At 50.0% G+C, this 12956-nt stretch overlaps 1 protein-coding gene across 1 annotated transcript in view; it reads left to right on the forward strand.

Moving 5' to 3' along the window:
• The window catches only part of LOC140377274 (uncharacterized), a 94498-nt gene that overhangs the window by 225 nt on the left and 81317 nt on the right, over positions 1–12956 (forward strand). The window contains exon 1 of the mRNA XM_072462620.1: positions 1–120. This exon is cut by the window's left edge and continues 225 nt beyond it. Coding sequence (XP_072318721.1) covers positions 1–120 — 120 coding nt within the window. The remainder of the gene's footprint in view (positions 121–12956) is intronic.

A 12956-nucleotide genomic window follows, 5' to 3' on the forward strand; every position in this document is an offset into this window, starting at 1 on the left:
CGGGACAACAAGGGAGCCCCGGGCCGAGGCAAGCCCAGAACGATGGCCCGTCGCTGGGGCAAGCCGGACAGAACTCCCCCCACGTGTCTGGATCTCCGACAAAGCAGAGACCGAGTCCGGGTGAGTTCCACATTTAAAAGCCAGCGTGCTAATCTGTCACAGCTAGTCATTTTGTCAGTGCGGCATTCCTCCTGTCAGTCAAGCAAAGCCATCATTTTACATCAGCGGAGTGGAAAGAAATGCAAAGTTAAGAGCGTTACTTCACAATTGTACACTGCAAGTCGACTCTAACAAGAATCAGAGTTGTATTTTGGTAAGAGTTATAGTTATAAGAACTATACAGTCACTAAAACACATACGAAGACAAGTCAAAATGTCAAAAAAAAGCATAAACAATGGCACATTTTCATCAATTCTTTATTTTTTTCATAATACTCTTTATCTTTTAACCGCCAGTCACCATATGTCAATCTTCTTTTTGGTTAAAAATATAAGACTGTTTTTAGAAAGGCAGTGTCCAGATGATACAAGTGAAACTCTTTAAACAATGGAACACTCCTGGATGAAGGAGGGATTACACCCACTTGTTCTAAATGTATATAAAAGTCTGTTGCACACACAGTGCAGTTTACATTGGCAAACAACGTGCAAAAACACAACAAAGTGTTCACGCCTTTGATCTGGATTTAAGTATATTTTTCACATGAACACAGAAAACACAGCAACTAACATCGTTGTGGCATGAAAACATATTTTCCTTGGCAGATAATCACTTTTTGCAATGAACTTTGTGCAAAATCTTTGAAAACCAGAGAGCTAGACATAATAACCAGCAACAAATGATTATATGTTATATGTCTCTAATTATTATGTTTTGGATTAGTCCAAGTACACTTATATCTAATGTGGCTTTGAAATATTAAAACAAAGCAAAAACATGTGTTAAAGCTAAAAACTGACACATTTAGGTGTATTAGCTTTTACTAGTACTTATGATTATTCATCATTAATGATCGCAAAATGTGCATATTATAAACACTCTTGTTTAATGTCGGTTCTGTCTAGGATAAAACCTGTTTTCAGCTCATTTCAAGTCTTAAAGTCGGTCTATTCTTCACATAATGAATGATTATTTTAGTATTATTTTAGTTGGCGATTATTCCAGTCTTTGCAGCTTTCATTGTCATGTATTTTAGCCTGGTGAAAATATTCTAACTTGAACATTGTAAACACATGCTTTTGTTGCAGCGCATATAAATACCAGTAAACTCTGTGCTTTTTGAATGTCTTTCACAACTACTCATTATGTCAGTGCAGAATTCCTCCTGTCAATCTTTCAACATGCAAACTTATTTATCTGTGCACTAAACTGTCTGTAACACTTTATAAAACCTACCGTACACACATTACATACACTCTTACAGCCTTAATAAAGAATGAACAGTTGATTAAGAATGATTCAGGATGAGTAATGGCATGCTGAGGGTTTGTCTTACCGTATTCATTAAAGGACCTGCTTCAGTTTTTGCTGCTTGTAATAAAGTCAAATCTGTTTTGCCCCAGCGCACATGTAAAAGCATTTATTCTGCATCTAATTATACAGCACTTTGTTCGCCGCGAAGCAGGAAGTGCGCTGTTAGCATGCTAGTTGTTGTTAGCTTTACCCTGATGGCATTAGTTAAGTGTGTGAAACATGTGGGCCGCGGGAACTTCTTTTTTTCACATTATGAAGACAGTAAACAATCAGGTACAGTGCCTTTAAGTAGTAAGTAAGCCTGAATCCTTCTTTAAAAAGTAGTCGTTCATAGAGGTTCATGACTTGAGTAAAAGTACAGCTACACCTGGTCAAATAATACTCCAATAACAAAAAGTGTACCTACAGTAAGAAATAAAATCCAGTTAAGAAAATGTTGTTTTGAATTTTGCTAAAGAAAATATGAATATGTTCTCCCAGACTAGCTAATTCCATTAGGTTTTTTCATAATGTCACTTCCTGTTTGCAATTGATGACATCACACTAGAAAAATAGCAAACTCTGGGGCAGAACCTGTTTATTCCGCCTGGTTTGAGCTCAGATCCATGTGTTTGAGGCTGTGTTCAGAGCACATGTGCAGAACTCTGAAAGAAGTTGCTGTCCGCTCTGGTTCTACAAGCTCATGTTAGAGAGCGGAGCATGAACGGGCTCTGAACACAGTCACAGGCTGAGCAGCTGCAGGAGAAGAAGAATCATGCTTCCTGCAGTACTGTCCAGCGGCCTGTAGAGGTCACTAAAGGACCGTGAGTTCAGGGAAGCTTCAGCAGCAGAAGTGAGGGGAAAACAGGCTCATTAGATATATTTTAGAACAATTCATATATAGTTGTGACACGCATTTTTTTTAGATTTGATTGGCCAATCACTGCCTGCCTTGATTGCCCTGACCGTACGCCACTGATTTGTAGGGTTAGCGACTCTCAGTCTGGATGAAAATGCGCAGCCCTCAGTCCTCATAGTGTGTGTTTTCATGTGAACTCTCTGCAGCAGACGCACACGCGCTGCCGGAGCGACTTAAATGCCTGGTACATTCCTGCGCGTGTGCGTGTGGAAGGATTTCACAGACGAGCAGCGAGAGACCGGCATGTGCTGCGAAGATGCTACAGCTGCGTGTGTTTGTTTGAAAGTGTTGCGTAAGAGATGTGAGGATATGTTTTCCACTCTTCAGCTGCAGCGGAGTAAATAAAGCGAGCTGGAGTGTTAGAAATATATAATCACACGCTTGACTTTTTACTGGTAGTTCGTGGAGAAAGCGCTAGTTTACTTTGAGTTGCGTTTACACTTCTTACTTCTATATTGTTTTCCCTCCGCAAAGAATTCCGTTCATTTTCTTCATATTATTCTTCTGCACCAAAAGGAAATTGAACTTGAAACATCTTTTGGTGGAACTTTGTTAAACTTTCCAGAAGAGAAGTTCACAAAGGCAAATGAATGCACAGTAAGTGAGAAGTTTTATTGCTTGAGTTACAGGCGACTTTACAACATTCAACACAATATATTTGTAAATGCAGATTTTTTCTCTCACGTTCAGTCACTGGTAGAAATGATCAGGTTCAACATTTGTACATTTGGTTATTTCTCATGAAAATACCATGTAATCGTCGTTAAAAACCATGAAGAGACCAAAGGTGCTCATCTCGTGAAGACATTTTAGAGCTGTTTGAAATCAACCATCTGAAGCCTGAAAGTAAAGACAAAAGTTAGAGGTGGGAGCAAAAACTATTGTGGTTTTCATTTTTGTCAATGTTGCTCACGCTTACATTAAAGTGACACAAATGAGATTAAAATCACTGAATTTGGCTTTGAAAAGGTCCACGTTTATCTTTCAAGACGTGATAGTTGTGACATTGTTTTGGCCCTGCTTCTGTCTGAGTCTGACCCTGTAATTCACTCCTGAGTCGAGCCGAAGCAACAGAACTGTGTCATTATCATCACACGGTCTGAACTGGGGGGCGGGACCAGGAAGTGTGGCCGGAGCAGGTTAAAGTGAGTGACAGGTGGAGGCAAAGGAGGTGACGGAGGGGAAGGAGGCGACGGAGGGGAAGGAGGCAAAGGAGGGGAAGGAGGCAAAGGAGGGGAAGGAGGCAAAGGAGGGCAAGGAGGCGAAGGAGAGGAAGGAGGCGACGGAGAGGAAGGAGGCGACGGAGGGGAAGGAGGCGACGGAGGGGAAGGAGGCAAAGGAGGGGAAGGAGGCAAAGGAGGGGAAGGAGGCAAAGGAGGGCAAGGAGGCGACAGAGGGGAAGGAGTCAAAGGAGGGAAAGAAAGGAGGGGAAGGAGGGGAAGGAGGCAAAGGAGGGCAAGGAGGCGAAGTAGGGGAAGGAGGGGAAGGAGGCAAAGTAGGGGAAAGAGGGGAAGGAGGCAAAGTAGGGGAAGGAGGCGAAGTAGGGGAAGGAGGCGAAGTAGGGGAAGGAGGCGAAGTAGGGGAAGGAGGCAAAGTAGGGCAAGGAGGCGAAGTAGGGGAAGGAGGCGAAGGAGGGGAAGGAGGCGAAGTAGGGGAAGGAGGCGAAGGAGGGGAAGGAGGCGAAGGAGGGGAAGGAGGCGAAGGAGGGGAAGGAGGCGAAGGAGGGGAAGGAGGCGAAGGAGGGGAAGGAGGCGAAGGAGGGGAAGGAGGCGAAGTAGGGGAAGAGTTTATTTGTAGAGCACAGTTCGTACACAAAGTAACTCGCAGTACTTCACACAACAGGAAATGATGCGTTACAATCACAGACAAAGAAATAAAAACATAAAAGAGATTGTAATAATATTGTAATGTAATTGTAACTTTACGAGACTTTAAGACAAGAGTGCAGATAAATCCCTTCAGTCAGCTGCACAAGTAAACAGGACTGTTTCTAACTCATGTTTAGTCCTGACTCTGGCACAAGCAGGAGGCCGGTCCATGTTTAGTCCTGACTCTGGCACCAGCAGGAGGCCGGTCCATGTTTAGTCCTGACTCTGGCACCAGCAGGAGGCCGGTCCATGTTTAGTCCTGACTCTGGCACCAGCAGGAGGCCGGTCCATGTTTAGTCCTGACTCTAGGCACCAGCAGGAGGCCGGTCCATGTTTAGTCCTGACTCTGGCACCAGCAGGAGGCCGGTCCATGTTTAGTCCTGACTCTGGCACCAGCAGGAGGCCGGTCCATGTTTAGTCCTGACTCTAGGCACCAGCAGGAGGCCGGTCCATGTTTAGTCCTGACTCTGGCACCAGCAGGAGGCCGGTCCATGTTTAGTCCTGACTCTAGGCACCAGCAGGAGGCCGGTCCATGTTTAGTCCTGACTCTGGCACCAGCAGGAGGCCGGTCCATGTTTAGTCCTGACTCTGGCACCAGCAGGAGGCCGGTCCATGTTTAGTCCTGACTCTGGCACCAGCAGGAGGCCGGTCCATGTTTAGTCCTGACTCTGGCACCAGCAGGAGGCCGGTCCATGTTTAGTCCTGACTCTGGACACCAGCAGGAGGCCGGTCCATGTTTAGTCCTGACTCTGGCACCAGCAGGAGGCCGGTCCATGTTTAGTCCTGACTCTGGCACCAGCAGGAGGCCGGTCCATGTTTAGTCCTGACTCTGGCACCAGCAGGAGGCCGGTCCATGTTTAGTCCTGACTCTGGCACCAGCAGGAGGCCGGTCCATGTTTAGTCCTGACTCTGGCACCAGCAGGAGGCCGGTCCATGTTTAGTCCTGACTCTAGGCACCAGCAGGAGGCCGGTCCATGTTTAGTCCTGACTCTGGCACCAGCAGGAGGCCGGTCCATGTTTAGTCCTGACTCTGGCACCAGCAGGAGGCCGGTCCATGTTTAGTCCTGACTCTGGCACCAGCAGGAGGCCGGTCCATGTTTAGTCCTGACTCTGGCACCAGCAGGAGGCCGGTCCATGTTTAGTCCTGACTCTAGGCACCAGCAGGAGGCCGGTCCATGTTTAGTCCTGACTCTGGCACCAGCAGGAGGCCGGTCCATGTTTAGTCCTGACTCTAGGCACCAGCAGGAGGCCGGTCCATGTTTAGTCCTGACTCTGGCACCAGCAGGAGGCCGGTCCATGTTTAGTCCTGACTCTGGCACCAGCAGGAGGCCGGTCCATGTTTAGTCCTGACTCTAGGCACCAGCAGGAGGCCGGTCCATGTTTAGTCCTGACTCTGGCACCAGCAGGAGGCCGGTCCATGTTTAGTCCTGACTCTAGGCACCAGCAGGAGGCCGGTCCATGTTTAGTCCTGACTCTAGGCACCAGCAGGAGGCCGGTCCATGTTTAGTCCTGACTCTGGCACCAGCAGGAGGCCGGTCCATGTTTAGTCCTGACTCTGGCACCAGCAGGAGGCCGGTCCATGTTTAGTCCTGACTCTGGCACCAGCAGGAGGCCGGTCCATGTTTAGTCCTGACTCTGGCACCAGCAGGAGGCCGGTCCATGTTTAGTCCTGACTCTAGGCACCAGCAGGAGGCCGGTCCATGTTTAGTCCTGACTCTGGCACCAGCAGGAGGCCGGTCCATGTTTAGTCCTGACTCTAGGCACCAGCAGGAGGCCGGTCCATGTTTAGTCCTGACTCTGGCACCAGCAGGAGGCCGGTCCATGTTTAGTCCTGACTCTGGCACCAGCAGGAGGCCGGTCCATGTTTAGTCCTGACTCTAGGCACCAGCAGGAGGCCGGTCCATGTTTAGTCCTGACTCTGGCACCAGCAGGAGGCCGGTCCATGTTTAGTCCTGACTCTAGGCACCAGCAGGAGGCCGGTCCATGTTTAGTCCTGACTCTGGCACCAGCAGGAGGCCGGTCCATGTTTAGTCCTGACTCTGGCACCAGCAGGAGGCCGGTCCATGTTTAGTCCTGACTCTGGCACCAGCAGGAGGCCGGTCCATGTTTAGTCCTGACTCTGGCACCAGCAGGAGGCCGGTCCATGTTTAGTCCTGACTCTGGACACCAGCAGGAGGCCGGTCCATGTTTAGTCCTGACTCTGGCACCAGCAGGAGGCCGGCCCATGTTTAGTCCTGACTCTGGCACCAGCAGGAGGCCGGCCCATGTTTAGTCCTGACTCTGGCACCAGCAGGAGGCCGCTCCATGTTTAGTCCTGACTCTGGCACCAGCAGGAGGCCGGTCCATGTTTAGTCCTGACTCTGGCACCAGCAGGAGGCCGGTCCATGTTTAGTCCTGACTCTGGCACAAGCAGGAGGCCGGTCCATGTTTAGTCCTGACTCTGGCACCAGCAGGAGGCCGGTCCATGTTTAGTCCTGACTCTGGACACCAGCAGGAGGCCGGTCCATGTTTAGTCCTGACTCTGGCACCAGCAGGAGGCCGGCCCATGTTTAGTCCTGACTCTGGCACCAGCAGGAGGCCGCTCCATGTTTAGTCCTGACTCTGGCACCAGCAGGAGGCCGGTCCATGTTTAGTCCTGACTCTGGCACCAGCAGGAGGCCGGTCCATGTTTAGTCCTGACTCTGGCACCAGCAGGAGGCCGGTCCATGTTTAGTCCTGACTCTGGCACCAGCAGGAGGCCGGTCCATGTTTAGTCCTGACTCTGGCACCAGCAGGAGGCCGGTCCATGTTTAGTCCTGACTCTGGCACCAGCAGGAGGCCGGTCCATGTTTAGTCCTGACTCTGGCACCAGCAGGAGGCCGGTCCATGTTTAGTCCTGACTCTGGCACCAGCAGGAGGCCGGTCCATGTTTAGTCCTGACTCTGGCACCAGCAGGAGGCTGATCCATGTTTAGTCCTGACTCTGGCACCAGCAGGAGGCCGGTCCATGTTTAGTCCTGTCTCTGGCACCAGCAGGAGGCCGGTCCATGTTTAGTCCTGACTCTGGCACCAGCAGGAGGCCGGTCCATGTTGGCACCAGCAGGAGGCCGGTCCATGTTTAGTCCTGACTCTCGCACCAGCAGGAGGCCGGTCCACGTTTAGTCCTGACTCTGGCACCAGCAGGAGGCCGCTCCATGTTTAGTCCTGACTCTGGCACCAGCAGGAGGCCGGTCCATGTTGGCACCAGCAGGAGGCCGGTCCATGTTTAGTCCTGACTCTCGCACCAGCAGGAGGCCGGTCCACGTTTAGTCCTGACTCTGGCACCAGCAGGAGGCCGCTCCATGTTTAGTCCTGACTCTGGCACCAGCAGGAGGCCGGTCCATGTTTAGTCCTGACTCTGGCACCAGCAGGAGGCCGGTCCATGTTTAGTCCTGACTCTGGACACCAGCAGGAGGCCGGTCCATGTTTAGTCCTGACTCTGGCACCAGCAGGAGGCCGGTCCATGTTTAGTCCTGACTCTGGCACCAGCAGGAGGTCGGTCCATGTTTAGTCCTGACTCTGGCACCAGCAGGAGGCCGGTCCATGTTTAGTCCTGACTCTGGCACCAGCAGGAGGCCGGCCCATGTTTAGTCCTGACTCTGGCACCAGCAGGAGGCCGCTCCATGTTTAGTCCTGACTCTGGCACCAGCAGGAGGCCGGTCCATGTTTAGTCCTGACTCTGGCACCAGCAGGAGGCCGGCCCATGTTTAGTCCTGACTCTGGCACCAGCAGGAGGCCGCTCCATGTTTAGTCCTGACTCTGGCACCAGCAGGAGGCCGGTCCATGTTTAGTCCTGACTCTGGCACCAGCAGGAGGCCGGTCCATGTTTAGTCCTGACTCTGGCACCAGCAGGAGGCCGGTCCATGTTTAGTCCTGACTCTGGCACCAGCAGGAGGCCGGCCCATGTTAAGTCCTGACTCTGGCACCAGCAGGAGACCGGTCCATGTTTAGTCCTGACTCTGACACCAGCAGGAGGCCGGTCCATGTTTAGTCCTGACTCTGGCACCAGCAGGAGGTCGGTCCATGTTTAGTCCTGACTCTGGCACCAGCAGGAGGCAGGTCCATGTTTAGTCCTGACTCTGGCACCAGCAGGAGGCCGGTCCATGTTTAGTCCTGACTCTGGCACCAGCAGGAGGCCGGTCCATGTTTAGTCCTGACTCTGGCACCAGTAGGAGGCCGGTCCATGTTTAGTCCTGACTCTGGCACCAGCAGGAGGCCGGTCCATGTTTAGTCCTGACTCTGGCACCAGCAGGAGGCCGGTCCATGTTTAGTCCTGACTCTGGCACCAGCAGGAGGCCGGTCCATGTTTAGTCCTGACTCTGGCACCAGCAGGAGGCCGGTCCATGTTTAGTCCTGACTCTGGCACCAGCAGGAGGCCGGTCCATGTTTAGTCCTGACTCTGGCACCAACAGGAGGCCGGTCCATGTTTAGTCCTGACTCTGGCACCAGCAGGAGGCCGGTCCATGTTTAGTCCTGACTCTGGCACCAGCAGGAGGCCGGTCCATGTTTAGTCCTGACTCTGGCACCAGCAGGAGGCCGGTCCATGTTTAGTCCTGACTCTGGCACCAGCAGGAGGCCGGTCCATGTTTAGTCCTGACTCTGGCACCAGCAGGAGGCCGGTCCATGTTTAGTCCTGACTCTGGGCACCAGCAGGAGGCCGGTCCATGTTTAGTCCTGACTCTGGCACCAGCAGGAGGCCGGTCCATGTTTAGTCCTGACTCTGGCACCAGCAGGAGGCCGGTCCATGTTTAGTCCTGACTCTGGCACCAGCAGGAGGCCGGTCCATGTTTAGTCCTGACTCTGGCACCAGCAGGAGGCCGGTCCATGTTTAGTCCTGACTCTGGCACCAGCAGGAGGCCGGTCCATGTTTAGTCCTGACTCTGGCACCAGCAGGAGGCCGGTCCATGTTTAGTCCTGACTCTGGCACCAGCAGGAGGCCGGTCCATGTTTAGTCCTGACTCTGGCACCAGCAGGAGGCTGATCCATGTTTAGTCCTGACTCTGGCACCAGCAGGAGGCCGGTCCATGTTTAGTCCTGTCTCTGGCACCAGCAGGAGGCCGGTCCATGTTTAGTCCTGACTCTGGCACCAGCAGGAGGCCGGTCCATGTTGGCACCAGCAGGAGGCCGGTCCATGTTTAGTCCTGACTCTCGCACCAGCAGGAGGCCGGTCCACGTTTAGTCCTGACTCTGGCACCAGCAGGAGGCCGCTCCATGTTTAGTCCTGACTCTGGCACCAGCAGGAGGCCGGTCCATGTTGGCACCAGCAGGAGGCCGGTCCATGTTTAGTCCTGACTCTCGCACCAGCAGGAGGCCGGTCCACGTTTAGTCCTGACTCTGGCACCAGCAGGAGGGGATGCAGAGGATGCTCTGCTGCTGGATCTCTCCAGAGCTGCTTAAGAGTGCGATCATCAGCAGTTTCTTCAAATATAGATGTTTCTGTGTCTTTTGCATTGGTCAGATTCTGTTTGTTGTTCTTCATAAATCAGCTGATGCGCTGTTAAAGGTCACACAGTTAAAGGTCACACAGTTAAAGGTCACACTGCTAAAGGTCACATAGTTAAAGGTCACACTGTTAAAGGTCACATAGTTAAAGGTCACACAGTTAAAGGTCACACTGCTAAAGGTCACATAGTTAAAGGTCACACAGTTAAAGGTCACACTGCTAAAGGTCACACTGTTAAGGGTCACACTGTTAAAGGTCACACTGTTAAATGTCACACAGTTAAAGGTCACACTGTTAAAGGTCACAGAGTTAAAGGTCACACAGTTAAAGGTCACACTGCTAAAGGTCACACTGTTAAAGATCACACTGCTAAAGGTCACACTGTTAAAGGTCACACTGTTAAAGGTCACACAGTTAAAGGTCACACAGTTAAAGGTCACACTGCTAAAGGTCACATAGTTAAAGGTCACACAGTTAAAGGTCACACTGCTAAAGGTCACATAGTTAAAGGTCACACAGTTAAAGGTCACACTGCTAAAGGTCACACTGTTAAGGGTCACACTGTTAAAGGTCACACTGTTAAATGTCACACAGTTAAAGGTCACACTGTTAAAGGTCACAGAGTTAAAGGTCACACAGTTAAAGGTCACACTGCTAAAGGTCACACTGTTAAAGATCACACTGCTAAAGGTCACACTGTTAAAGGTCACACTGTTAAAGGTCGCAGAGTTAAAGGTCACACTGCTAAAGGTCACACTGTTAAAGATCACACTGCTAAAGGTCACACTGTTAAAGGTCACACTGTTAAAGGTCACACAGTTAAAGGTCACACTGTTAAAGGTCACATAGTTAAAGGTCACACAGTTAAAGGTCACATTGCTAAAGGTCACATAGTTAAAGGTCACACAGTTAAAGGTCACACTGCTAAAGGTCACACTGTTAAAGGTCACACTGTTAAAGGTCACACAGTTAAAGGTCACACTGTTAAATGTCACACAGTTAAAGGTCACACTGTTAAAGGTCACAGAGTTAAAGGTCACACAGTTAAAGGTCACACTGCTAAAGGTCACACTGTTAAAGGTCACACTGCTAAAGGTCACACTGTTAAAGGTCACACTGTTAAAGGTCACACAGTTAAAGGTCACAGAGTTAAAGGTCACACAGTTAAAGGTCACACTGCTAAAGGTCACACTGTTAAAGGTCACACTGTTAAAGGTCACACAGTTAAAGATCACACTGTTAAAGGTCACACTGTTAAAGGTCACACAGTTAAAGGTCACATAGTTAAAGGTCACACAGTTAAAGGTCACGCTGTTAAAGGTCACACAGTTAAAGGTCACACAGTTAAAGGTCACACTGTTAAAGGTCACACAGTTAAAGGTCACACAGTTAAAGGTCACATTGTTAAATGTCACACAGTTAAAGGTCACACTGTTAAAGGTCACAGAGTTAAAGGTCACACAGTTAAAGGTCACACTGCTAAAGGTCACACTGTTAAAGGTCACACTGTTAAAGGTCACACAGTTAAAGGTCACAGAGTTAAAGGTCACACAGTTAAAGGTCACACTGCTAAAGGTCACACTGTTAAAGGTCACACTGTTAAAGGTCACACAGTTAAAGATCACACTGTTAAAGGTCACACTGTTAAAGGTCACACAGTTAAAGGTCACATAGTTAAAGGTCACACAGTTAAAGGTCACGCTGTTAAAGGTCACACAGTTAAAGGTCACACAGTTAAAGGTCACACTGTTAAAGGTCACACAGTTAAAGGTCACACAGTTAAAGGTCACACTGTTAAAGGTCACACAGTTAAAGGTCACACTGTTAAAGGTCACACTGTTAAAGGTCACACAGTTAATGGTCACACAGTTAAAGGTCACACAGTTAAAGGTCACACTGTTAAAGGTCACACAGTTAAAGGTCACACAGTTAAAGGTCACACTGTTAAAGGTCACACAGTTAAAGGTCACACTGTTAAAGGTCACACAGTTAAAGGTCACACAGTTAATGGTCACACAGTTAATGGTCACACAGTTAAAGGTCACACAGTTAAAGGTCACACTGTTAATGGTCACACTGTTAAATGTCACACTGTTAAAGGTCACACAGTTAAAGGTCACACAGTTAAAGGTCACACTGTTAAAGGTCACACTGTTAAAGGTCACACAGTTAAAGGTCACACAGTTAAAGGTCACACTGTTAATGGTCACACTGTTAAATGTCACACTGTTAAAGGTCACACAGTTAAAGGTCACACAGTTAAAGGTCACACTGTTAAAGGTCACACTGTTAAAGGTCACACAGTTAAAGGTCACACTGTTAAAGGTCACATAGTTCTGGACAAAGCTTCTTATGTCTCGCTCTTCTTCTTCTGACCAAAGAAACACACAAAGTCCATTCTGCTGTTTGCATTGGTCAGCGTTTAGGAGCTGCTCTAGTTCACAGTTTGAAGCATGTGCTGTGGTGTGTGTTGTGTGTTGTGTGTTGTGTGGTGTGTGTTGTGTGTTGTGTGGTGTGTGGTGTGTGTTGTGTGTTGTGTGGTGTGTGGTGCTGTGGTGTGTGGTGTGTGGTGCTGTGGTGTGTGGTGTGTGGTGTGTGGTGCTGTGGTGTGTGTTGTGTGGTGCTGTGGTGTGTGTTGTGTGGTGTGCTGTGGTGTGTGTTGTGTGGTGCTGTGGTGCTGTGGTGTGTGTTGTGTGGTGCTGTGGTGCTGTGGTGTGTGTTGTGTGGTGTGTGGTGTGTGGTGTGTGGTGCTGTGGTGTGTGGTGTGTGGTGCTGTGGTGTGTGTTGTGTGGTGCTGTGGTGTGTGGTGCTGTGGTGTGTGTTGTGTGGTGTGTGGTGTGTGTTGTGTGGTGTGTGGTGCTGTGGTGTGTGGTGTGTGGTGCTGTGGTGTGTGGTGTGTGGTGCTGTGGTGTGTGGTGTGTGGTGCTGTGGTGTGTGGTGTGTGGTGCTGTGGTGTGTGTTGTGTGGTGCTGTGGTGTGTTGTGCTGTGGTGCTGTGGTGTGTGGCGTGTGGTGCTGTGGTGTGTGGTGTGTGGTGTGTGTTGTGTGGTGCAGTGGTATGTGGTGCTGTGGTGTGTGGTGTGTGGTGCTGTGGTGTGTGGTGTGTGGTGCTGTGGTGTGTGGTGCTGTGGTGTGTGGTGTGTGGTGCTGTGGTGTGTGGTGTGTGGTGTGTGTTGTGTGGTGTGTGGTGTGTGGTGCTGTGGTGTGTGGTGTGTGGTGCTGTGGTGTGTGGTGTGTGGTGCTGTGGTGTGTGGTGT

The sequence above is a fragment of the Eucyclogobius newberryi genome, unplaced genomic scaffold (genome assembly GCF_026437365.1).
Source record: "Eucyclogobius newberryi isolate DKJ021-1_F unplaced genomic scaffold, fEucNew1.0.hap1 SCAF_4, whole genome shotgun sequence".
Classification (NCBI taxonomy): domain Eukaryota; kingdom Metazoa; phylum Chordata; class Actinopteri; order Gobiiformes; family Gobiidae; genus Eucyclogobius; species Eucyclogobius newberryi.